General features: G+C 44.8%; 1 protein-coding gene across 1 annotated transcript; it reads right to left on the reverse strand.

Moving 5' to 3' along the window:
* Positions 1–80: 80 nt before the first annotated feature.
* LOC103371539 (genetic suppressor element 1-like) lies at positions 81–27,796 on the reverse strand. Its single transcript, XM_008300896.1, has 16 exons — positions 27,758–27,796; positions 17,069–17,248; positions 15,738–15,937; positions 12,730–12,896; positions 12,432–12,635; positions 11,009–11,164; positions 9,863–10,152; positions 7,269–7,587; positions 6,273–6,868; positions 6,014–6,126; positions 5,640–5,919; positions 4,514–4,627; positions 3,127–3,498; positions 2,639–2,944; positions 2,052–2,155; positions 81–1,950 (listed from the first exon to the last, which is right to left on the reverse strand). Exons 2-16 carry the CDS (start codon positions 17,244–17,246, stop codon positions 1,816–1,818), a joined length of 3,534 nt encoding a protein of 1,177 aa, XP_008299118.1. The 5' UTR covers positions 17,247–17,248; positions 27,758–27,796; the 3' UTR covers positions 81–1,815.

A 27,796-nucleotide genomic window follows, 5' to 3' on the forward strand; every position in this document is an offset into this window, starting at 1 on the left:
ATTCAAAACCTCAGGGACCTGGAGCCGAATAAAACATTCCTCAGAAGCGTACAACTCTCCCAGATACACGACACTAACAGTTAAGAGACATTTTACAAATATTTTAATGTAAATTTCCATCCGAATGTACAGCAATATATGTTAATAAATAATTCATCGCAATTATACAGCCCAAATAATACATTACATAACAACTGATTGAAGCAAATATGCAAGATTTCACAGAGAGTCTGAAGAGGAGACGGAGCAGGCGACGCAGGAAGGTCGGGTGAACGGAGGGGGGAGAGATTGCTACTGTAGCTTGTGCTTGTAGAAAAAAGGTTTTTAATATTCAGACGGAATGAAAGTGTGAGTTTGTGACAATAATAATAATAATAATTCTGGCTTGAACAAAAATAAATCTCATCAAAAGACCACAGAAGGTGTAGTTTATTGTCATCCTCAGAGGGATAAAGTCATTCTGATGTTTATGTCACCCATAAACAATTAGAGAATTGTTTCAAGTCTCAGGAGAAAAGATCACGTTTATTCGTTCTGACATAGTCCTGAAATGGAACTGAATAATAATTTGGCTTTTCTGTTTCCTTAACAAAAGAGGTTCAGAATGATCATCCCAGGTAGGTGAAAACATTTTTAAGGTTTGACAATATGTCGAAAAGTACAAAGTTACACTTAAGTGATGCCAATTATCTAAGAACGTGTAGAATCTGCAAAAGGCCTTTTTAGAAAAAAAGAAAAAAAAAAGACTTTTACTCATCTCTCTCCAACGTTTATAGGCATGTGAAGGGTTTGGGACGCAGACGAACCACCTGAACAATGGTAATGATGGACATTTGTCGTCTTCCGTCCCCCAGTGCATCTCGGTCAACTCCAAAGACATTTTGACATCACATTGACATCTTCCAAAATACGACTGTCCTAACGTCCTTCATTTTCTAAACATTTCATTCTGACCAGCAGCAATTCAGAAAAAAAAACAAACAACATATGGCTTCCCACATTAAAAAGAAATGGTTAAAGCAATAAAACATACACAACTCTTCATCTATCACAAGTGACATTAACCGATGGAAATCTGAACCTAAAAAAAAAAGAAAAACAAACTTCATTGATACCATTTGCCATTATATAGATTATTTTTAGATGATTCCTATGCTCTGTAGAACCGTCACCAGCACACACACACTGCTTCATCTGTCAGATACAGTACTCAGTAGACACTACAACATTACACCACACAGAGGACGGTCAAGTATTTCCTCCATTTCCACTTCAAGTGCATCCTGTCAAGTTTAAGGCCTGAGGTGTGCTTTGATTCCTTGACTCAATTTTCATTCTCTAAGGACTAACCAAGCGACCACTGCACGCCTGGACTCTTCTCTTGGCTTCCAGAGAGGCCACAGATTCGTGCCTTCGTCTCATTAGCCTGGGTTGATGCAGATTTTTTTGACATGATATGAGCTAAACGGCGGACAGTCCTTAAAGCCAACTCAAGTAGGAGGAGAGGTTAGCGTCACTCTAACAAAAGATGCAGTTTCACCTGCACGGTGTTGTTACGATCCATACGGGGCGAGATCAGACGCTTCGAATGCCCGGACTACATGGACACCATGGATTATGGTTACAAACATGGCAGGTAATAAATTCTATCCGGGAACCAATCAGGTAACTTAGCTGACTGGCCGGAAAGGTGACAAGACGACGGTCGGCTCCTTCAAGTGCTTCAGGCGTGGAGAGTGGTCAGGCTCCGGTCCCACTTGTTCTTGTTACTGTTCCTTCGCTGTCAGAGGCGCAACCTTTGGAAGAGGTCAGAGGTCACCTGGTGTGTCCGTTCACCTGCCCTCTGCCCCAGTGGATGTTAGGAAGCGTCAGACACCTCCTGAAGTGCTCGAGCTGGGCCTGCAGCCTCTCTCTCTCCTCCCTCACTTTCTGCCTCTGAGTCACCAGCTCCTGATGAGACGGACACGGCTTTCATTAATGACAGGACCGAGATCAAGAAACAAAACCACAAACGGAAAATGGAAAGGGCAAAGAAACAAAGAGTTGCTCACCCCCATAGTGAGAGAGAGCTGCTCTGCAGTTCTGGTCAGATTGTAGTTCTGTGCTTCGAGTCGCTTACACTGGCTGTGGAGAACCTGCCTCTCTATACTCCATTCTGCAAAGAGAGAAACACACAGATGACTTCAGGTAGGGAAAACTACAAGTATTTAAACACCTCTTTCACACCAATTGAAGGAAATGTAGCATAAGCTAGTCCTCCTGAGCGCGACACTCAATGTAATCAATGTAAAACAGATTCAGTGTCATTCTAAACTTAAAAAGACGCCTTTATTGAATTTCCCTTCTGGGATAAATAAAGTATTTTTCATTTCATTTCATTTCACCTTTAAAAAACAGCTAATATGTCATGACCTGGTGATTAAACCATCAAATCTACTAGTGTCAACTTCAAAAAGCCATATTCAGTCAGACTTTGTTGTCAATAATTATGTTTCTTCTACAACACTATTAACTTTTTAATTTTTCTCACACGCCATGTAAAAATGAGCACTGGAGTATTTACAAATCAAGCATCTCTATTTATAGATACCACATTTATGTTCTCTAAAATATCATACATCAAACTGACTCCACTCACCGTCCACGTACTCCTGATAGGCCTCAAAAATAGCTTCGATGCCCTGCCACTTCTTTGGAGCTTCCTCCTCCTCCTCTTCCTCCTCCCCTTCATCCTCCTCCTGCCCGGACTCCTCCTCGTCCTCGTCGGACAGTTGGTCCCGCGGCGCCGGAGCGTCCCGGCTGGCTACAGGAGAGTGATAGTGATGGCCGTTGATGTGCGCGTGCGGAGGGGCGTGGTTCAGATGTGAACTTTTCAGCTGAGAGAGGTTGTGAGGCAGCGAGCGATCAGGCTTCACGCCGCCCTCAGGGACACAGTTTGAGACTCCTGAGGAGGAAAGAGGGAGACAAAAAGGCAATGTCAGTCTTTGTAGACATCTTTTATCACATCAGAAGTCAATTAAATCCACCAGCAAACATTTTAAGGTAGTGCATGTTGTCACCACTAGATGGCAGAACAGTGTTGTTTTAAAATTCACAATCCAGCTCACAGGGGAGTGAGCGTCTCACCTTTTTTCTGCAGCGTGTTGTGTGTGGACTGCAGCACAGCCTGGTGGAAGTGCTGAGCAAAGGCCTCAGGTGTGAATCTTTCCCAGGGCCGATTGCGTCCGTTCTGCACAGGATTGGGCTCCTTCTTCTGCGGAGGAGCAGCGACGCCGTTCTGGAAGGTCTGAAGTTTTCTGTTCGATTGATTCTCCACGAATTCGGTCTTTTCGTGATGCGGGGCCAGAGGAGGAGGAGGGATGCGGGTCACCTGGGAGTCCACGGGGGGTTTGAGTGCGTCGCTGTGGTGGTGCTTCGGTTTGTGTAAGTATGGAGGGGAAGGGCTGGGAGAGTCCGGGTACAGGTGTCCGTTTGATTGAGGGGCTGAGGAGGAGTCACCTACAAAATGAGCACAGCTTATTAGAGAGAGGCTTTTTTTTTTTTGCAACTTTGACCCTCTGAACCCCAAAACTGGCTATGAAAGGCAGGTTCTTCTCTTTTAAAAAATATCTCCAAAATCATAGCATTTATCAGAACCAGAAGCTGCAAAAGCATAAAGAATCATTTTATCTTTCTGACTGACCTTAAAACTTATCATGTGTGACTTTTGGTTTTGTTGGGAAAAACAACCACATGTAATCAACAAATCGTAATACTTAATAAAAATCACTTTATTTTACATTTATCATTTTTGAAAATCATCAGAAACCAGATTCTGTGAAGAAAAGGAACTGAAAACTCTGTGCTCCTTTGTGCCATGAGTGACTAAGCTGTAACCAACAGGCATGTGACACAAATTCTGGGACTTTACAGCTGAACTGGGTTGAACTGCAGGCTGTGTATACACAGAGCAGAGAGGAAGCAAGAACAAATATAGAGTGTAGAGCCACTATTTTTTCCAGTGTTGTCAACAATTGTTGTGCACTTGGGAAAATGTTGGACAACTACTCTTTTAAAAAAAAAATGCATCTGTAAAGTGCTGTTCCACCAGGAAATGTATCTAAATCTAAGCTTAAAATCATAGTTTTAATCAAAATCACTTTGTTTTACATGTCTTTTTAAAATAAAACATTCCACAAATAAACTCACAGCTTCATGATTGCACAGCAGGATTCTCGGCGCAATCATGAAGCCATGACTGACTCAGCTGGAACAGTCATGTGACAAAAATTCAGGGACTTTTTTTTTTTTTTAGGTTAACTGAGCTGAACTTCAGTCTGTGTTTACACAAAGCAAATAGGAGACAAGTGATGGTTGTGCTGTTTCCATAGAGGTGCAGGACTTTAGATTGCAGTAAAACAAAACGAGTAAAAATGTGACAGGAGCAAATAAAAAAATAAAAAATAAAAAAACACCCAGAAACTGCTTGGGGCTCAGAGGGTTAAACATATGTGTGTGTCTGTGTGTGTCTCACCAGTTGAGGGAGCCGGAGGACTCTTACACAGTGGTAAAGGATTATATCTGAGTGTGTCTAACGTCACAGTCTTCCTCTGAATAGCCCTCAGCAGCTCCTCTGTCCTCTCCTTATCTACAGAGGAAAAGACAGAATGAGAACACCCGTCATTCATATTTGAAAAAAAAATGAGGACTTAAAGAACTGACTGGCACCAGGAACTGACAGAAAAATGGATGATCTGAGGTTACGTCCGGTACAAACATGCTTTGGCCACAAAATTTTTTTAGTTCAAAGCTCATCATCATCAGTTTTCCCCAGTTTTCACTTAAACATTGTAAGATATTTTCAGAGGGGGGCAGATTAGTTTATACAGATTTTCACCCTGATTCTGCGTCCCATTTCATCCTAAAATCTTTTTTGCAGAAAAGGCGTGTGGTCGGAGAGGAAGAAGAGACAAAATGCGAGGGAGTGCAAATGAGCTGCTGATTATACACCAGTGTCCCTCTAAGCAAGTAATAATAATCATTTTAACAACAGACAGCTACACTGGTGTTTTAAAATCCAATTTTCTGATTCTTCTTATCAGATTTTCTTTTTTTTTAAACATATAAACAGGTAAAATAAACCAAATAAATAAGAGTCTAATCTTTTTTAAAGTAAATGATGAAAAATAATGAACCTTAACAGTGTTATTTCAGTATTTACAGATATTTTACACCCACAAAAATACTGTTTATTAGAGAAACATAACAGAAGCACTCTGCTCAGCACTGTGCAAAAGTTTTAGGAAGTTTTTTTTCCATATGCTTTAAAATATTCCAAATATTTTCTGAATATTTAATTTTCTAACAATTTTTGTGACGTTTTTCGACTGAATTCATACATTTTTAAGTGCGACCGTATTTCGCCTGGATGCAGATTAAACTCTACCCTTGTGGGAGAAAGTATAAAATCCTGCTACAACCTCTTCTCCAGATTCCTCCTAACTTTATTTTCTTCTCACCCCTCCTACAGCCTCGGTGAAAAACACAAAACTGAGAGAAAGTAAACGCTATATCTTTCCACAGGGGAATCACCAGCACAACAACTGTGCAGAGAGCAGAGTAGCACGTAGGATGTGTGTGGATACTAAACAGGTTGTTACCTCTCCTCTGCTGTGGGCTGACATGGGAAAGGTTGAACATAAGGAGGAAGTCTTTTTTCTCCTCCAGTTCGGGGGTGCGGTCCATCTGTTCGGCAGAGTACGGGGTAGTTAAGGGAGTCGTGGGTGCTGGAGGTGAACAGGCCTTCTTCTTGCCCCGCACGGCCGGCGGAGAGACGCTGCGCTCTTTCATCATCCTCCTCCTCTTCCTCCTCTTCTGAGCCAGAACCTCGTCGCGATGGGCCACCGTGGTGAGGCCGCACACGCGAAGCAAATCCACTTTCTTCAAAAAAGGGGAGGAGGAGGAATTCGGGCAGTCAGACAACAAATTTCAAACTTTAAAACTGCGATACACGGATCTGTTTCTGTTCACGCACCTCTGAGGATGTGTCCAGTTTGAGTGGAGGCTGCTCAGTCACTCTCCTCAAATGAGCTTTCACCTCCTCCTCGTCGCTTTCGTCATATGACTCATCCAGGTCGTAGTAATAACCTGGTGAAAGTAGAGCAAGAGAGAAATTATCTTTCATTATTTAAAACTGCAGGCCTGTGAGGGAGTTTAAATGACACAATCAACCATCTTCTCCTGTCCTCTGCCGCTTATAAATACTCCGTCTCCTCATCCGTCATTGTCCTCACCTCCCTCTCTGGCCTCCTTCCTCCTCTTCTCCTCCAGGTCGAGTTTGCTGAGCAGCCGGCGGTGCTGCTGGAGAACCTCGTCGTACACCAGCATGCTGTCTGGCGCCTGTCGCTCCCTCGCTGGAGACGGAGAGGCTGCCTGGCACCGTCCCCCCAGGTCGGTGCAGGTGTTGGGAGCGGACGGAGGCGCGCAGGGTCTCTGGTGGAGGTTGCTGATGTGGTGCCGGTGGTAGAGGCTCTGGACGGCTCTGTCCTGCTCGGTCTTGCTCCAGGACTCTTGCAAACTCGCTCCCCTCAGCGAGGTGTACCTCTCCGGGCTTTTCGCCATCCTCCTGCCTCCCTCCTCCAGCCTCTCCCCCCAGCTCATCGGGGGCCTGTCGGTTCTGGTCAGGCCCGGAGGCGGTCGGTTCGGCGGCGTCGGAGGGTTGAGCTTTCTGCGGGAGTCTGCGGGTGTGTCGACGAGGGAGGCTGGGTTCCACAGTGTGGTGGGAGGGGCGGGAGGGTGGTGGGGACCTTTGGGGGAGATTAGGGGAGGCGGTGCACCGAGGCAGGGGGGCACATCTTTGCTGCCTTGGTTGTGGTAGACTGAATTAGTTCTGTTTGGGAAAAGAGACAAGAAATTCCACTTAAATTCAAAGATTTAAGATTCAAGACATTTGATTCGTCACGTGCTCACACAAGACTGTGCAATATTAATATTATAAATAACGTTCCTTAAAAAACAGAAGAAGTCATAAATAACGAGGAGTAAAGAGATGGTGAAGCTACAGTGCAGTGTACATTGTGTAACAGATGCAGTTGTGTGTTTATGTTTGTTTATGCATTAGAGCGTGGGTGGGCGGATGCCTGTGTGTGTACATACACCTATATGCTATATACATATTTACATTGATCTAGTGTGCTGTTGCTGTTAGAGATGAGGTGCTATATTTTGGATTTAGACCTGAGAGCTGAGTTTTTGCGGTGTAGAAAAAGAGATCATTTTCTGAAGCCGACCTGTGGCCGTGGACGTCTCTCCTCGGCTCCACCCCTTTCCCAGGCGACCTGAGGCCCAGCTCCAGCGGACCCTCCCTGTCCTGTCCCTGCCCTCGTTGTCGTGATAACCACACCTCCTCGCTGGCCCTCTGAGTCATCATGGCGGCTGCCAGAGCTCCATGGAGCCCCCCGGCACCCGCAGCGTGGTGCTTCCCCAGGTGAGAAGGCAGCAGGCTGGGCACTGGGTGTGGGACCGAACCCCTGGAGGAGTGAAGGCCGGGCTGCAGAGGAAGAGGTTTGGGCGCCGGGAAAGCTGGGTGCTCCGAGTCCTTGGTTTTATCTGGAGAAACAGAGGAGTTTGAATGTCTTTAATTAGCTGTTTAATGAGTAATGTCTCTGAGTTACGAGCTATTCTGACAGGATTTCTTCTGTGTTAATTTGTCTCAAGAACAGATTTGGGTGAGAAGCAGCAAAACTTTTCTGTTATATCAATTTGTGTTGATAACCTAAAACATCCCACACTACGGTTTTGATTGGAGTTGTTTTCTCATATGAATGGAGTGCTAATCGCATTAAATTTCACCTCATTAACTTGAAACCTACTTGTTACAGAACTGTCGTGCAGTTATACCAACAGATTGTACAGTAGTAGGTAAAAGGCTACAAGGTTTATACGAATCTATAATATAAAACAGAACATCAAATTTACTAGATTTTGCTCATATTGGCGGCTTACGTGTAAGATGCATTTTTTTCAAGGTGGCTCAGTCGGTGATGTACTGTATTGAAATGATCTCTTTCAGTGCTTCAGTTTCACTTTGCTGTGTCTGCGTGACCAACTACTGTGATACGAACCAGGTCTGGTCTTTATTCACTGTAAATCTGGTACAAGGAAAACCACCACAAAGAAGGTCAAAGGTGCATTATCCATTTCTCAAGACTGACTATCTCTAATTCCTCCAGTTAAACCAGGTATCCACCACATTGGACTTTTGCTTCTATCCAACATGCTGATATTTTCCAACTTTCTTTGACCAGTTGCTAATTCCAATACTAATGCATGCATTCAACCTGATTGCAGAGAACACTGGGGCTCTGCTGTAGTGGAATTCACATTTTATTATTACTACGCTTATCAAGATGGCAAATTCATGCTTTTCAATGAGAAAAAAAGAAAAACTATGACCTTAACTTTGACCATCATCTGCATTTCGTTGCTCATTTTGGGGCGATTCCTTTCCTTTTAAAGCCTTTATCTGACACTGACTCTTCCATCCATGAGTGAAGCATTACGGTGAAGAGACTCATTGTAAGCAGAGATGTTTCCAATACAGGAACCATGACTGTGTCAGGAACTTTCACAAGACTCTGCCTTAGATTTGATTACGAAATACGCTGTGCGCAGGGCGAGCATTCTGGTTTGAAAACTAAAGCTCAGAGAAAGAATCAAATATCAAAAAGGTTTCATCTTCTGGGAAGCAAGTAAATCTGCCTCGTATACGTTGATATTTCTTCTAAACAATTGGGAATTTGTCGCGTGGTGGTTGGATGAGAGAAGAGGTCAGGAGGCCATGAATGTTCCTGTGAAGTTTGTTGCACTCTGGCCAGTAGCTGTCAGGATATATGGACTTGATCACCAGTGTTGAGCAGATGTAACTTCTAACCAATACTGGAAAATTTCTTACAAGTGTTAAGAAATGTAAACAACCTACTAAATACTGTTTAACAATCTGAAACCCAAAACAGACGAGTTTGAAAGTTTAAAAGTTATCCTTTTAAAAAGAAAATGCCCAAATTACTCCATTCATCAGAGCTAAAAAAAAAAACTGTGAAAACACAAAGAATTGGCAACTTCTAACTTTCTGATGATTCCTGAACTACTAATCTGACTGTCATTTAAAAATTCACCGGAAAACTAACAGTTTGCACGAAACAGAATCTATAAAAAACTAAAACAATGCACTTCTAAGCATAGCCAAGAAGCCATTAGTGAATCAACTGTGACCAATAGTTGACAGGACTTTTCAGCTAAACTGGACTGAACCGAGCAAAAAGAGACAAACAAATTAAAAATGTAGGTACTGAAATATCCTTAGTATGTAGATTCACCATGTTTTTCACTTTTGAGCACTTGGAAAAAGGTTGCACGTGTTAATTCCTTTTTTTTTTTTCTTCAATGCTTGTAAAATAAATAATCAAACTTTCTTCTACTTTATGATTTATGGCACTATAACTTTGTGATATTGCATGAAAGTCATTCAGGACTTCTGTCTTCTTCTAGCCATGGTTGAACTGTTTCCATAGGAGGTGCGGGAACTTTATTTTGCAGTGAAAAATGAGTGCACAGTGAGTGAAAATGTGACAGGAGCAAATAAAAATCACACCAAACCGCTTGAGGTAAATTAAATTCTGAGTTTATCTCTTTTCAATTGAGTTCCACTGTTTGCTGGACTCAGAAAAAAAATGTATTGGGGGTAACTTAAGAAATCGAAGGTGTGTGTGTGCTGGTGTGTGTGTGTGTTGGGGTGTGCGTGTTAGTGCATGTGTTGGTGTGTGTGCTGGTGTGCGTGTTAGTGCGTGTGCGTGTGTTGGTGTGTGTGCTGGTGTGTAGGTACCCAGTCTGTTCGGGGTCAGCCTCTCTCCTGGCCTGGCCCTGTCCTCCGGTGGTGCCCTCCGAGCCTGCAGCTCAGCCAGGTAGTGGCTCTCCGCCGCTCGGACCATCTGCTGCTGTCTCTCCCTCTGCCTCTCCTTCTGTCTGTCCAGCTCTCTCTCGCGCTCCCTCTCCTCCTCCCGCTCCCTCTCCCTCTCCCGCTCTCGTTCCAGGCCGGCCTCGCGCTCCCTTTCTTTCTCTCGTTCACGCTCCTGCTCTCTCTCTCGCTGGCGGAGCTCATTCTCCATCTGTAGCCTGTGGAGGAGGTTGACAAGTATGCGCACGCACACACACACACACACACACACACAGACACACACACACACAGACACACACACACACACACAGGCACACACACAGGCAAGGGGAGAAGGTGAGAGATGCAACACCCAACATGAGGCAGATATTAACCACACACTGGTGAACCTCACACAAACATTTCTGCTGAAACACACACACACACACACACACACATGCTCTCCATTTACCATGAGGAAAATAATCCATACACAGCATGACTGAGCAAGAGCAGATGAACACTTAATAGGTATCCACAGGAAAATGACACAAACACACGCACACAACGGAACACATTCACCGGCAATCAATAGCACACAGACGAACCCTACAAGATATGCAGGAGCCATTTACAGAAGCAAATGATAAATACCATCCATTTCAAACATACCTCCCTCCTCCTCCTGCATTATGCCACAGGGAAACAGTGTGTACAGTCCAAAGGAGGAAAAAAAGGAGCTCAAAGCAGTGACAGAAAAGACACTGAGGGAGTAAAAATCCTTATGCGTGTGTGATTTTATGTATGCGCCGGTTTTGCATATTCATGTGTATGGGCGTACAGTGTGTGTGTGTGTGTGTGTGTGAAGGGCAGTGTGTGTGATGAGTGTATAGGAGGCACTGTGGGGTGTTTGCTAAAAATATCACACACTCAGCAACCTGTGCCTACCCTGCAGAGAGAGATTACACAGCCCTGCAGACAGGGAGGGAGGGAGGCAGGGACGGAGGGACGAAAGAAAGAAAGAAAGAAAGAAAGAGAAAGAAAGAAAGAAAGAAAGAAAGAAAGAAAGAAAGACAAACAAACAAACAAAGTTACCTCTCAGATAGCGCTGTGTGGTTTAGTTCTCCGGGGTATCGGCCTCCGGGCAGGTGCAGGTGGAGGGCAGAGTGGTGAAGAGGAGGGAAGGCGCCTCCTGCAGGCACGGAGTAGAACTGCGATCGCAGCGCAGAAAGACACAGAGACTCCTCCATCCTGTGACAGACAGACGCAAAGTAGTCAGACGGTATTCTCAAGTGAGGAAATTAGGTTTATTGTTCTGGTAAGTGAAGGGAGCCACTGGAATAATGATGAATATTGGGGGAGTCAGTACAGTTTTTTTTAGCAAATAGAGAAACATGTCTGCACAGAGAAGCAGGCAAGTGGTAAACAAGTCTTCTTCAATACAATGCCGAATTCCAGCATGGTGGATTTAAAAATGAAAGTTGAATTTTGCAAAATTTGAAAAAAAAAAAAAAACGGGAGATGAGCACTTTCAACAATTTTCCAAGTGTTCACAAGTTTTTTTTAACAATGAAAAAAAAAAGGTGACTCTACACGCTATAGATATTTGACTACTTGTAAATACTTGTCTCCTGTCTGCCTGCGTAGGCACGGCCTGCAGTTCAACCCAGTTCAGCTGAAAAGTCTCTGAATGGCTCTCATGTGACCGTTGTTAGCAGATGAGGCGTACGCAGAATATTTCATCATTACACAAGCTGTCAGAATGCTGAACTGCCGATCTGGATATGCACACACTTCTGCACCTTATCTAATTTCAGTATTTTTAGTTTTAGTTTCAGTATTTGAATAATATATGAGTCCATAAGCACAAGGTCACTGTAAATGTTGTGCATGTTATATCACAGGCTGCTACTATGGACACAAACAATTCAACTGCCACTTTGTAAAAAATATGTTTTCAAGATGTGAGCATGTGTGTGGGCGGGAGGGTGTGTGTGAATGCATAAGTGTTGGTGTCTTAACTTAATTGCTTTAAGTTACTCGATCCTTGCCTGCACTACTGCTGTATATACAGCAAAATGACAGTAAAACTTGATTTGATTTGATATTTTGGTTTTCCCAGAATCCTGTTAGTGCATATGGTTTATTTTCTACAACTCTTTTTTAAAATTAGATGTAAAATAAGGTGGTTGTGGTGAAAATCGTAATTTTAGGCTGAGATTATTTTGGGTTTTCTGGGATATCACAGATGAATAGTTCAAAAACAGTTGGAATGATGAAAATCTTTCTGTTTTTATAGTTTCTGGCTATAATAAATGGTGTAATTTTAGCAATTTTTTTCAACACAACATGCCTCAAACCCACTTGTAGGATTTGGGGTTCGGATGGTTAAAAGTGAAATATGCAGCGAGCACATGTTGGATGAGTTTATCTGTAAAGCGATGGACGGCGTGACAGCGTTTTTCTGAAGTAAAATGTTAACCGTGTGGGTGGGTGGGGTTTAAGGTGGTGCTGTTACCTTGGTAAGGACAGAGGGTGGTGCAGGTAGGCAGGATGATAGTAAGCAGCGGCGGCGGCAGCGTGAGCGGCAGCAGCGGGGTCGAGACTGAGCGGCAGGGAGGTCAGTCGGAGGTCATCTGAGGCAGCGAAGGGCCGGAGAGCTCTGAGGTACTCCTCTGGGACGGCACCCGAGGGAACCACAGGGTGCATCTGCCCGGGCAAACTGCAAAAACAAGGACGGACAGCATTATCGCATAATTGTTTCAAACGAGTTAAAACGTACATGCAGTGCAGCGACACGCGGGAGTAACACCTACCTAATGCTCTGTATGCGGGGGTCTTGCATGATGCTGCCTGGGGTGAGACCAAAGGAGTGAGCCAGCGGGTGAGGTGAAGGGATGGGAGGAGTCCTCTTATCCTGCTGCGACTGGGTGTTCTCAGCTCCCACCCGCTCCCTACCGAGTCCCTGAACGCTCGGCTCAACCTGACGAGGAGTCAGACAGACAGACAGCGCCAGGGCAGGCATTACTGTGTGCATTCATGAGGTTCGTGTGTGCTAGATTCAAACTGAGCAGAAAAAAAAAAAGAAAAAAAAGTTGAGGAAAAGAGGAAGCGAGAAATGAGACGGGGAGTAACTGGGTAAAAACCTCAGAGCTGCACCGAGGGGCTCAGCGGAGTGGAAAAGTGGGTCTGATATGTCATAACAGGTCAAGATCAAAGTGGAAAGATGATCCTAATATCTGGCCAACTGCTCTCTCCTTCATCACTCTCCCCGTCTCCCTCGCTGAGCGTCTCACTCAGAGGATTTAGTCGCCACAACACTGCATTTGATCCTTGATTGCTCATAGTAAAATTCCAACCTTCGAATCGCCACCATGACAAAAGAGGATGTTTTCTAAATTTGCATATAAATTTACAACAAATAGGTGGCACCAACATGAGACTGTGTGTCCTGGGCTTGTATCGGTTCCAGCTTGCTTCACATGCCATGTGTCATTATTCTACCCTCTCGACACACTAAAAAGGCAAAAAGCCAAATGAAAATCTCAAACAGGACGACCAGTCTCACTGCTTACAGCTCTGCAATGCTGCACTTTGAGCTAAATGCTAATATGCTCACAGTAAAAATCCTAACATGCTGCTGTTTAAATAAGAACAAACTTTATTTATGCAGCACTTTTCTTCACAAAGTTACAAAGCGCTTAACACAAACAAAATAATTAAAAAAGACGAGAAAACATCAATAAAAATAAACCAAAGATCATTAAAGCAGCTTGTAAAGAAAGATGGCAAAACATGGATTATTAAAACAGCCAGGACATAAAACAGAAGGGAAACAAAAAAGGGATCATAAGACACAGCTTATATCACACATTCATAAAGGCCTTTCGATGAAAGGAGAGATTTAAAGGACTCCAAGGATGAGGCTCGTCAGATCTTGATCTGAGGACCGTTTCACAGTTTGGGTGCAGCAACAGCAAAGGCTCGATCACCTTTATTTACCAACTGAGACCTTGGAAGAACCAGCTGAGCCACATTTACTGATCTAAGAAAACTTCCCAGGACATGAGAGGTTCAATGTCCTTGATGTAATTTAGGACAAGGTCATTTAAGGCTTTAAAAGGGGAAAATATTAATATTACTCCAAACGCTCTATATAATTCTAAAGATAAATAGTGCAAATTGTTCATATTTCTTCGTGCCAGTTAAGATCTGGGCAAAGTAAAAAGTTTACTCCTGCCTTAGTTGTATTTACTGATCAGCAGTGAGGACAAAGCACAGCTGAGACGTGGACGACGACTCGACTGGCCGAACAGTCCAACAGACCAACACTGTCATCCACACAGCCGCAGCGCTTGTAGCTAAATATTCATCATTGTCTCTAATTTTAACCCCGAGACCAAGACAACATAATGGAAAAACATCTCTGCCGACATTGATTTTCCCAGTATAAAGAGCTGCCGGGAAACCTTTCACCAAAGTATGTTAATGAGAAAAAGACATACATTTCCACTAATGTGTCATATCTTGTTGCTACAGCAACAGACAGCAATACAGGTCGGGCTGACCGCCGACGACCCACAAACAAATGACCTCTGTCGGCAACACCTGATCTGCTACCTTAGTTTTGTACAACACTTGATTTGCACCGAAATGCCCGTGCTTTGAATACGTTTGAATATGTCATTCATGGAAAGCAGATTCAAACCAGTGATGAACTGCCTCTTTCTCTCTCTCGCTGTCTGCTTCAAAAAAACACGAGAAGGGAAGGCAGCACATGGAGTGAAGCCATCCCATTCCTTGACCTGTGACCCCGTAGACAAGCCAATGGCCTTCACAGATGCAGCAATAAACAGGGAGTTTCAAACCGTCCCGTGCTCTGTCCGTCTCTGTTCTAGGACACGCTGCACCCACAAACAGTGGATTTAGCTTTAAAGCGCTCTCTCTGTTGCGCTCCTGCTCATTCTTACTCTCCCTCCCCTCCTTTCTTAACATCCTATTCTCTATTTTCCTGCCTCCCTCCCTCCTTCTCTCTCTCTCTCTCTCTCTCTCTCTCTCTCTCTGAATGTCTGAATGGGAGCCCCAGGCAGGCAGAGCCACAGAGTGGTCTTTGTGAAGGGGGAGAAAGGCAGCTCTGATCCAGGGGGAAGTGGCTACTGTGGGGGCTCACCCCTGCATTGTGTGAGGGGCCTGGTTCCTTGCCCCAGCTTAAATTCACTCACACACCCACAAGCAAACACATCCACAGACACACACACACACACACACACACCGGTCCCTCTTCACATCCTAAGCCTTTTGTGGTGAAGGGTCAAGTACACACACACACACACATGCACGCACACACATATGAGCACGCATACGTACACACAAACACTGCAGGAAGCTGAACACAATAGGTGCCAGTCTCTGCAGCCTCCAGTGTTTCTTTACAAACCCCTCATGTGTTGCTGAAAAAGACACGGACTGATTAGCGAGATGAGGAGGAAGAGGAGGAGGAGGAGGAGGAGGAGGAGGGGAGTAGAGGCAGGAGGGCGAAGGCAGAAAAATGAAAGAGTGAGACAAGACAGGAAGGGATAAATGAAGGAAGAAAGGGTGGGATGGCTGGATTTGACAGTCGGATGTTGACAAGCGCTGGGACTATTTCTTTAATGGAGGGGAGCAGCAGCAGGACAGATAAAGGAACAGAGAGACAGACGAGTGATCTGAGCGGGAGGAAAAAGGAGACACCGGCGAGAGATACGGGAACAGAAAGTACAGATGCACAGAGCAGCAGACGCCCCGAACACCAGCAGGTACGACGGCTACGTGATTAATCTCCTACCTGTCGCCCGTCGGCCCTCCACAGGCCGTTGCTGGTCTTGGTGGGGGCAATGGTGACTACCGGAGGGGTGCCGGGGACGCTGTGGCCCCTGTTCTGGCCCAAGAGGGGCCCTAATGAGCCCCGCTTCGGGGTGGTGACCGGCGAGCTGTGGCTGGTGGCCGGAGAGGAGACTGGAGACGACTCACCGCTGAGGGCAGAACCTGAGGAATAAAACCGATCAGATTGAAAACAGGATCAAACAACCCCTACCACCACCCCCCCATGACAAAACACAGAGGGTACACAAAAGAGAACTTTTTTTTTTTGGTCAGCGTGACAAGATAAACAGAGATTCAATCATTTCGATGAAAAGCACTCTGGCAAAATAAAGCAACGTGTGAAAAGATACAAGATGAAAGTGTGCGCGACAATAACGCGTGTGCGCACAATGATGGAAAAAAGGACCAAAAAAATAAATAAATCAGATATGGAGGGAGCGAAAGAAGGATGTCATAAATGAACGTGTTAAAAAAGAGGCTGGGGTGCGACACCGCGAAGGGAAGGTGTTAAATGCGGAAAAAGGGAGAGGGTGTTTGTGTGCGTGTGCGTGTCGTCCGTAACGTTGGCATTACTCTATTAGTGTAACTCTCACTAATTTCCAGTTACGTACAGAAACACAAACACATTCGGGAGACAGAAGGAGGAAATAATGAGATGGAGGGAAGGTGGGAACGAACGAGTTCAGCTGTAGGTAGAGAGAGAAAAAGAAAACGAGATGTGATGGAGAGTGGTGGAGAGAGAGCTTGTTATAATTGGCTGTAATTAGATTCTCATTATTAGGAGATGAATGGAAACGAATGAAGGAAGAGACAGAGAGGGAGAGGTCAGGATAGGTCAGCTCTTATCCAACACCTTCATTAGGACACCAATGAGCTCAGTGACGACACACACACACACACACACGCAACCAGCAAAACGATTCACATCAATTCACAAAATACAACCTTGGTCTGCGAAATGATCGACTTGTGCTTTTTCTTTTTTGGCACTGTGTTGCGACACACCGTCCAAATGATCAGCCATTAAAACCTCATCCTGAAGGTTTTGGGAAGTATTTGTTTTTAATCTCACATCTGTCTATCTAATTTCATTTTCCCTAACGGCTCACTTTCTTGGCTTAAAGGTGACAAAAACAAGAAAAACCTGCAGCTAAGTTAAAGGATGTGTTCCTAAACCTGACACCAGCGGTGAATGTTTTTGGGTGTGACCAACTAAGAAGAGTCTGTTTGCGTTCAGCTCTCCAAGGCCATGGGTCGGCCGTAGCTCTTGAGGGTGTTCGTATCGGCGCTCACCTCTGGGATCCTCAGCCTGTTTGGCCAGTTTACGCAGGGCAGCAGCGAATCCGGAGTTTGCAGATTGGGCAACCGCGTTCCCATTGGTTAGTGGGCTGAGGGGACTGACTGTAGCCGTGGTGCGAGTTGCCGTGGAGATCATTCCTAATGATGGTGATTTATTGGACTCATGGTTCATACCTGAGGAGAGTGGGAAGAAAAGACGTGCAGAGCTTTGTTATTTATACTTAAACTGAACACACTGACAATCTGGCTGGCACCGAACTCTGTCAACTTCAGCGAAAAAAAAACCTTCCTGGAAGTGACTTTTGTACACAGCTGGTGTCGTACTCGTGCTGAATGAATAAAACTCAACTGACAAGTGTGTGCGTTCGTGCCTTTATGTCTGGGCCATGATACGCGTGGGTCAGCTCCACTAGAGACACAGTGAAGGGAGTAGAGCTGTGTCAAATAGAGCGGTGACCCTAATAGCAAATCACACACATGAGCGCACACATGTCCATTTCCTCAAGGGAGCCAGCCAACGCATCTTAAGACGTCGGGAGCGTCTACACGCAAACCTTATTATTAGGTATCGCTGCAATCTTCACACTCTCACAGATGCAAGCAAAACAAACACGCAAGTAAACGCTCACAGCCGCACACATAAGTAACACCCATCGATCGGCCGGACAGTGGACCCTCTGAGAGCAAAAAAAAAAACACGCTTGGCGTAACCTTTGTCTTCACCCTCTACCCTCTTACTGACCCACTAATGTTAATTACAGCTGGAATTAGCCGGCAACCCCCCCCCCCCGCCTCCTGCCTGCTACAGCGATGACCTCATTACCACCACAACACACAGTCACACAAACACCTTTAAAGCATACACACATACCACTAGAAGAACAAACAAAGAGCCCAAGCAGTAAACACACTCATGAAAAATTCATTGAACACCAGTATCGAACGTTCTGCTCATCACACTGACAATTTTGATAAAGTGAAAGAATAAAAGGCCGAGCAGATCTCGGAGGCTGCTGCTGCTGCTCGTGAGCGTCGGACATCTCATGATTACAGATGTTGGATTCCACCTGGAACACGTGTGAGCGAAGCTGCAGAGTGATAAACAGTGAGGGAAAGAAGCAGAGCAGAGAGTGGCCAGATCTGAAACTAAGTGCAGATAAACAAGAGCTCGCTGGAGGTTATTTCCTCGGAACATAAAACCGGCTATTAGAGCGAAATATTGTGAAGTTTGGACACAGCTAGCCCAGATTTTTATGAGCCTGCCCAGCTGACACAAAGCAGGACCATGTATAATGTATGCAATTAACACGCATGCAGCTTCTGACATGACTGTGTTCTTTGCTCTTCTTATCTCGCGGAAGCCCTTTCTATGTAAGCTTTTCCTTTATTTCTACGGCTGCACACATGTATTTAGAGAGCAAATTGAAACTGAAACTGCGAATCAGATAGACGGAAAAGGGAAAGAGAGATGAAGACAGTAAAAGCTCAGATCCTGACAGGCTGTGTGTGTGTGTGTGTGTGTGTGTGTGTGTGTGTGTGTGTGTGTGTGTGTGTCTGTATCTCTGTCTCTGCTGAGCCCAGCAGTCAAGGGAGAGATGATAAGACAGTTTCTATCGACTCCTTCTCTCCCTCCCTCCTCTCCTCTCCACTCTCTCTCACTCTTTTCCTCCTCGTCTCTCCTCTCCTCTCCTCTCCTCTCCTCTCTTCTCTCCTCTCTCCCCCCCTTCCTCGTTTATCTCAGCATACTGGAGCTTATTTAACAAAAGCCAACACACATAATCTCCTCTCTGTTTCTTGCTTTTCTTTCTTCCTTCTTCCTACAATCTTTTCTTTACAGGCTATCCCTCTGATATTTATCCATGTCATTCACAAACACACACACACACACACACACACACACATACTAACGTGTGCATATGGACATAATTCAAACATGCAAACACTCACCCTCCCGCTCACTGTTTCTCCTCCTGCTCGTCGTCTTTCTGCTCCTATGTGAGACTCTTTCACTCTCTCCCTCTCAGCCTTGCAGCTGCTACGTGGTCACGTGACCTCTTTTCTATCCACTTCCCCCCTCCTCCTCCTCCTCCTCTTCCTCCCCCTCCTCCTCCTCCTCCTCTCCATCTACTGCCCCCCTCCTCCCTCCTCCCTCCTCTCCATCTATCACCCTCTCCATCCTACCTCCTCTCTTCTCTGTCACTCTTTTTATCTTTTCCATTTTCTCTCCTTAGCTGTCCCCTTCTCTCTCTCACTCTCTTTCTCTGTCATTTCCTTTTCTCTCTTCATTCTTCATCCTTCCTCCTTTTGGCTCGCACTCCCGAGAGGGTGGTGGCGGCGGCGGCGGCGGCGGTGGTGGTGGTGGTGGTAGCTTCGGGGGGGGGATGAGCAGAGGGAGGAGGGGTGATGACGGGGAGGGTTGGTGTGTGATTTGAGCTGTGTGTGTGTGTGTGTGTGTGTGTGTGTGTGGTAGAGGGTAGCGTTAACCCTCCATCCATCACTCTGTCTCTCTGTTAGTCAGCTCTGTCTGCTGTGGGACACCGGGGGGAGGTTATGGAGGGAGGGGGGAGGGCTTTTACAGTGACCTTTCACCCTTCACCTTTGCCCCCCCAGCAGGGGGGTCGGGGGACACAGCAGCCCCCCCCCCAAAAAAAATACAAATTAAGACATTTTTTACTCCCTCGAGGAAATTTTTAAGTGATGATCGCATGAGTAAACACGACTACAGGCTCCGACGCTCAGAGAGGTGGAGGAGGAACAACAAGAAGAAGAAGAAAGAAGGAGAGATAACCTTGCTGCTCGGATCAATAATGTGAATTTGGCCTTAGGATGCCGCTCTGTTATCCAAAACAAAAGGGTTTATCATCTACACAGGGGCCATTTTAGGACACCTTACAATCAGCTCGTCAGGCTTTCTGCACCGGCTTCATTACAATGTGTTGTCTTATGAAGAATATAGTGATGCCATTTATCACCAGTAAAAACTTTTCAATAGCTCTTCGACTAGTCATCTGTGGCATGTCACTCCATTGACAAACAAACTGGGATGTCTCATCATTTCTCTTTTAAAAAAGTCACTGAAAATAAACAGTTGGCTCCAACCAGATTCTGTAAAAACATAAAATAAAACCGAGTCAGGAAGCCTGCAATGACTCAGCTATGAGCAACAGTCACAGCGGAACTAGGCTGAACTGCAGGCTGTGTTTAGCCAAACTAGATAAGAAAAGCATGGAAGGAACATTTTAATTTAAGTACAATATCTTCTCAACTTTCCCCCCTAGTATTTTAATTTTTGCAACAGAAATAATCAAAATAATTCAATGCTCATGTCCTCTTTTTTTTTAAATATATATAATTTATGGGATTGTAACTCTGTCACACGACACTAAAGACACTTTAAACTTCTCTGTACTTCTAGCCATGGTTGTGCTGTTTTCATAACGTGAAGGACTTCATACTGCAGTGGAAAAACCAGTGCACAGTGGCTGCTTAGAGTTTATGAACGCCAGTGTTTGCATGCTACCATGATCACAGTTATCATGTAGCACACAAGCAAACATTCTGACATTATCGCAACGCTTATGCTAACATATCGACAGCACTACAAAAACATTTAGGATTAATCACGAGCTAAACGTGTCGTCTGAGGCGAAGACAAACAGATTAGAACAAAATGTGACTCTGCTAAATGAACATACAGACGAGGCATGATGGAAAAAGGAGGAAGCAGAGCACTGGAGTTGTCAAATCAACACACTTGGAGCATCAAACACTTCATTTTCTGCATTCTGGGGAATTTTTAGGCACCGATTTGTGCCTTTTATGCATCAAATTACAGTGGAAATGTCTTTATTTATGTAAACTAAAACGGCATGATATTCAAAATACAACTGAATATTTATGGATCTAATCACATTTGCCATAATAGATTCAGTGGCTGCATGAACTCATAAGCTACATTTTGAGCGTATAAAATGACCCAGTGCTGAAGAAGAAAAAAAAACTGCCCATGTCTCCAGCAGCAGGCCGTTTTCTACAACAGGAACTTTGATGCTTTAGGGTGTTCTGAATATTTATGTTCCAACCACAAGAACCGCCCCGGTAGAACCTCTTACTTCTGAGCGAACCCTGAAAAGCTGCCTTGAAGCTGATTGGTTCAAGTCAGGAGTCATTTTTTCTGCTCTCTTGATGTCTTCTCCTCTCTAACGCTCACCAAATAAGCAAACCTTGCATTGTTCCATGTCTTGCGACCGCTTTTTGTCGTTGTTTCGATGCACAGAGCGAACGCTGAAGCTGTTGAATCCTGCACCGAAATGGAAAAGGGTCAATTACCTGTTAACATTCTGCCACCTCGCACCTGCCCCAAGTTGTTGCAGTAGAAAGCCATCTATTGTTGCATTTATCAGCCAAGATATAGTGCCTTTTTTTTTTTTTTCAAAACAAAATCCCTCATTATCACCTGTGTCCCACTCAAGATCTCCACCAATGGTTGTAAGAATCTTAAACTATGACTGAGGCTCATTATTTTTTATTTATCCAATCCAGAAACAAGTGCACAATCTGAGCTGCTGGTGGAAAGTCAGGGGCATCATTAATAGTTGCACAAAATGTCTTTACAATCCATCCAATTGTTTCCAATATTTCACTCTGAACCAAAGCGACGACCGAGGATCCACGGCCTGAACTGACCCTGATCCGGCTCCTGAAGCCACTAGCATGACCAAGACTGAGCCGGCATCACAAACTACCCTCAGCTTTTGCCAAAATGTAAATTACATCCGGGTGCGACTCCATTCATCCAAACACACACAAATACACCACCGTACACACTCATCGCTCTGTGCTCAGCATGATGTAAGTGATATAGGACAAGTTGAGGCCTGTGTCTTTAACACCTTTGTGAGTGTGTGTGTGTGGCGCTTTGCTTATACTTTCGCTCTTTAACACACACACACATACAACCACACACACATACAACCGCAACCACACAAACAGACAACACAGTCGGCTCAGGGGGACTGTGAGGACAGCAGGGGAGGACCTGCTCTGCCCCGTCAGCTCATTAAAAAAGCACAATGTGTGTGTGTGTGTGTCTGTCTGTGTGTGTGTGTGTTTGTGTAAGCAGGGATGGGTCATTAGGATGGAAGAAGAGGTTGTAACACACTACCTACTCATTAACCCTCATCACATTGGCATGTCTGAGTGTGTGTGTGTGTGTTCCTGTGCCGGCTACTATGTTAACACATTAATTTGGCCATATCCCCCGTTTGTGTTTACGAACAGTTACCTAACATTACGCCGATAATGAGCGCGCACGCAAAAACACGCGTGTACACAAAACAAAACACGCTCCGTTTAAGTTTTAAGACATTATTATTTGGGCTCCTACTAATCGCAACAACGGCTACTGTTGGTGTTACAATAGCTGGCAGACTTTTTTTTTTTTTTTTTTCAAATTCCTCTGACAAGCGCACACACAAACACAGAGAGAGAAGGAGAGAGCGAGAGGGAGAGGAAAAGTAGCCAAATGTTTTACAGCCTCTTAAACTTGTCTGTAATAGCAGTCAGAGTGGCGTCAACGCAGCAGTCTCCAGGGTTACTCCAGGGGCTGCTAAATGGCTTTACTAGCTCCAGTCACTCTGCAGCTCGCACAGAAACACTTAACACGTCCTTACAATCCATAAACAACGAACACACTCCCCTCACCCCGGCGTCTCGCACACACACACACACTCACGGGAACTTGCACACGAATTAACATTGGCAAAAAAATAACGACAGAACAATGACATCAACACGCACATATGCGCGCTGTCTGTGCAAATACATGCAAAAAAGAAAAAGCACATACACCGTCAGCTGACTCAGGACTCGGGCATTGTGCGTCACAAAACGTATGCATGTGACCCCTAGGGACCGAGCAGCCAGGACGCATTTATGGTCCTGGGATAAATGGAGCAGAAAAACCACATACTGTAATAACCAACACCTCCAGCAAAGAATAAAAAAAAATAAACAGGGAGCACATCCAAAAAAGACGCCGGAGCACACGGCACGATAAGAAACAATGGAGAATATATGGGAAGCGTAGCAGTCATTACTCTGTTTTATGTTTTACAGTGAGTCCGCCAGAGCACAGCCATGTTTACTGTGCAATCATAACAGAGTCAAGATGTTAGTGAAAGGTCTATAAATTATCACCGCCACGGCTCAGAGCTGAAATGTGGTCCGTCAGCAAACAGGGCTACATCGGAGAAGCTCCTCTTCTCTCTTCCCTTTTTGAACTTTAGGCCTTTCCCTTCCACCTCCTCCCGGCTGCAGGGCTCTGCTCCTCTTCCACTGACCCCTTCTCCATTTCTCTAATCTGTGTACTTGTCTACGAGCATCTTGTCACTGTCTTTCAGATACAGAAAGAAGATATAAATAGCAGCTGTTCTGGGACGCCTCACACTTTTTCCCTCTATCTGTCCGTGTTATCATTTTCTTTGCCTTGTCATTTCCTCCTCACTATCTCTTTTTTTTGGTCTCCTACCACTCACTCAACAGCCTCTCCCATCACGTCGGATGCATTTTTTTTTGTTTTTCCCCCTCCGTGCCATCGATCTCCTCTGCAGCATGTGGCTCAGTCTCACCTCTCTGATACAGAGATGATGCAAAAAGATAAAACAATCCAGAGCAAACCAATCTTACGCTGTCTCAGTTTGTTGTGGCGCCTGGCTGCGTCTGACTCCCGCCCGCAGGTTTTTTATTCGGTGTGTGTGTGTGTGTTCGGCACTGGAGGTGGAGGTGTATACAGAGGCAGACAGTTGACAGCCACAGTTACTCCTCCTCTGGCCCGAGGCCGGCTCTGCTCACCAGGTGCCGACACCGCGGTGGCTAGACCTCGACCATCTGAGCAAACATGAGGAGAGGGTGGAGAGGGGGGGGCGGGGGAGGACACACACAGACACACATTTATTGCACAAAGGTGTATGAAGGCACACAGACGAACAGATGCGCACAAACTTCCCTGTCAGGCAGGTGTTGGGGAAGTATAAAGTGCAGCGTGTAATTGAGGTGTGTGTTGTGTAAGAAGACCTGCCAAACAACTATCGCTGTAGTAAACAATCGTGTCAGCGCTGAAAAGACCAACACTCGAGGTGCGGTCTGGGTCAGCTAATCAGAGCAGAGCCGATACTGTCGGCCAGGTCGCTGAGAAAATCAAGCTAAGTGGGTTTTATGGATTATTTCCTCTTATATTATCACTGTATGGATTAGGCAAAAGCAAAGCAGCTTTTCCAGTTGATTTACAACCTTCACCTTCTCGGTATCAGCTTGTACACCTGGATTTGACTGTTGCGTAAACTACACAACAATGCTAGATTAGGGCTGACTGATACGGTTATTCAAATTCAGCACTGATGCTGATTATTAGGCATCAAGGAGATAGATAACCATGATGTGGAACTAATTTACATTTGTGATAAGAATTCAAATCTTGGTGTCACAAATTGGAAAAACACAAATTTTACTGCAAAACCTTATTGAAATGTATTTGCTTGTTTATGTTTTACTTATGGGCTGCAAGGTGGCTCGGTGGTTAGCACTGTCGCCTCACAGCTAGAGGGTTGCCGGTTCCTGTCCTGGTGAGGACACCCAGGCTCTTTCTGCATGGAGTTTGCATGTTCTCCCTGTGCAGCGTGGGTTCTCTCCGGGTTCTCCAGCTTCCTCCCACACAGTCCAAAAACATGTTGAGGTTAATTGGTGATTCTAAATTGTCCGTAGGTGTGAATGTGAGTGTGCTTGGTTGTCTGTCTCTAAGTGTAGCCCTGTGATAGACTGGTGACCTGTCCAGGGTGTCCCCTGCCTTCACCCTAAGTCAGCTGGGATAGACTCCAGCCTCCCCGTGACCCTAGTGAGGATTAAGCGGTGTATAGATAATGGATGGATGGATGTTACTCTTCAGTGTTTTTAGACTAGTAACCATGGTGTGTAACCATGACAGTACTGTTGTCGGGACATTGCTCGTGATAATCAGAGTTGAAGCTACAGATAAAGAGAGAGGCGGCTACATCAGAGCTAAAGTGCACCAATTTATCTGGAAATGATCAGGAAAATGATACCGGCAATCAGAAAAAAGCTGAATATTGGATCTGATAACCGGTCATGCTGATAGGCGTTCAACCCCTATAGCATATAGATAATCCTTTGGTTAGATTATGTACTCAAAGCTGTTTCTAGGATCAAGAGGGAACTATTTTCTTGATTAATGACCTGGAAATAATGAAAAATAATTATCATAATACTCAAGGTGACAGTAAATCCACCAGTGTGGACAGCCAGACAATTCTCTAGCGCTGACACAGTCCTGTGTAGAACGGTCTGACTGCAGCTCATTGTCATTCTGCTATAGGGGGAAAAACTCTGCTGTGTTTGTGTTTTGTAAACCAATCACAGTTGTCTTGGGCGGGGCTAAGAACAGGAAGTAGGTGGTGTTCTCTCAAAATAGTGATGGGCTGAATTTGTTGTGGTGTGACATGAGCATCCAGAGATACTGCCATTATAAACAATCATTTACCAACATAAATGAGCAGGACGGCCTTATTGCACGATCCAAACTTTCGGCACATTTGAAAGTTTCAGCATGTAGGTTGCTGCCTGGAGGTTGATGTTGTTGTTTTACATAGCAAATGGGATTTTGAAAATGGTAACACGATAGCAGGAAGAAAGAATGTGAAATGCATCACCAACGGCAGGCTTATACCTGCAATCAACAGCTGGTGACTATGACTAGCCCAAAACCAGGAACCCAAAAAAAAAACGTTCTCATTTTAGTTAGTCTGATTTACTTCCAGATTATTTCAGCTCCATTAAGCAACGTCAACAAAGCTCAGCCACTAACCAGGTCCAGGGCACAGTAACAGCCAGGCTTCCTGTAACACTGACCTGATGGGAAACCCCAGGTTTTCCACGGACTCTCTGGTGAGCGACCACATTATCTGACTTAGTTACCACGGATCAGTCCAAAACACAACTTTACAAGAAAAATGTATATAAAAACAGCTCATGCACAGAAAATCTCAACTACTTGACTCTGTAACAAATTAGCCTGATTGCATGAACTTGAACTGACCTTTATGCAACTTGTCCAGTCCTGATGATTTGTTAGGTTCATTCATATCAAACGTACTTTGATCCCAGTCTTTCGTAGTGCGAATTAGGCTCTAGGTCCAAATGCATAAAATCTACAACGACAATAAGGGACGGCTGCACATCCAGCTGAAATAAATACCATCTGATCATCCAAATACCGTAGTTGTCAATGAATAAGTGCTTCATCAGCTGTAATGCCACCGAAACTACCCGAGATAAAGAATATGTTTGACTACCACTAGAGGAAAATCATAGTGAATGATTTTAAGCAAGCAATAAATGTGAATAAACGTTAGAATTACAGATGTGTGGATCTGAAGCTGTGAGGAGTGTTTGAGCAGTGGAGCCTGAGTTTACAGGATCCATACGAGAAGGAGGTAATTAAAGAAATTGGAGGTTTACTCAGTAACCCCTGCTGAGCAGCTGGTCTACGGCAGGTCAGGAGCAGCACATGGTGCATGGAGCCTCTGTGTGTGTGTGTGTGTGTGTGTGTGCGTGCGTGTGTGTGTGTGTGTTGTGTTGCGTTGAACTCCACCTGCGGGCTGTGTACACACACAAAAGCGACGGGATCCGCTTGACTGCTGCTAATGCGCCCGGCGGCATCTATCTCAGCCAAACAATGCGGTCGCTGTTAAAGGTCCCGGATTAAAGAGCGACTCCTCTATCTCCCATGGGTGCTGCTGCGAGACAAACCATCATATGAGGACACACACACACACACACACACACACACAACGTCGTGTTCCAGCTCTGTCCGTCCTGTCCTTTAAGTTTACCAGGAGCAAACAGGAGCGGTGTTTAATCACTGACAAGTTTGACAAGAAACACACACAACGAGGAACCACGAGCTGCGCGCCGAGCCAAACCGCCCGCAGCTGCGCAAAGACGCACACAGGTAACTACGGGAAAGTGGCTTCAAAGTACGACCAATGGATTGATTTCTACTTGAGAATATATCCTACGGTGTCAAATATATCCTTTTTAGAAAAATAAGGCTTAAGCTTTTTTTTCTTTTTCTCATTTCCTTGCAGTACTATCTTGGCCCCACATGACGCTTCATTTTACAAAAACCCAGAAGCTGTCTGCCTGCTGCTGCTGTCTTCACACTGCCCGTCAAGCTGAACCAGTTTGTCTGATTATATATTACCGACTGATTCAATCACACACTGCCCACTTTGAGTATTATAGCCTACTGCAATTCGTCTAAAAATAGCTCCGGTTTCACTTCCAACAATCCGTCTGAGGTTGACAAAAAAAAAAAAAGATTAAAAGAAAAAACTGAGGATACAACTGCCCACACGCATCAAAGCGAAACTATCACAGCCATAAAACATAAAATAAAAAGTACATGGAGTCGCTTAGAAAAAAAAAAGTGGCAGGAATAAGAGAAAAGACGAAAAGGTCATTGGATAAATTCACCACAGAATCCAAGCGATGTTAACTTTCAAAAAAAAAAAAAAGAAAGAGGTTATCACTCACTCCAGGAAACAACAAAAGCAAACAAAGACATCTGTACTGAAAAAAAACAGCAACAACAGAAAGCACACAACTTACCGCCTCACCAAAGAAAAGAAAATCCTCGATCTTTGCGCA

The sequence above is a fragment of the Stegastes partitus genome, unplaced genomic scaffold, assembly GCF_000690725.1.
Source record: "Stegastes partitus isolate 25-593 unplaced genomic scaffold, Stegastes_partitus-1.0.2 Scaffold1605, whole genome shotgun sequence".
Taxonomy (NCBI): Eukaryota; Metazoa; Chordata; class Actinopteri; family Pomacentridae; genus Stegastes; species Stegastes partitus.

Excerpts from the sequence above, each read along its gene's own strand:
- LOC103371539 (XM_008300896.1), bottom strand. The coding sequence starts at position 17,246 with ATGAACCATGAGTCCAATAAATCACCATCATTAGGAATGATCTCCACG. Across the intron at positions 6,869-7,268 it reads AGAGACGTCCACGGCCACAG|AACTAATTCAGTCTACCACA; the intron begins GTCGGCTTCAGA and ends TTTCCCAAACAG. Across the intron at positions 6,127-6,272 it reads GAAGGAGGCCAGAGAGGGAG|GTTATTACTACGACCTGGAT; the intron begins GTGAGGACAATG and ends TACTTTCACCAG.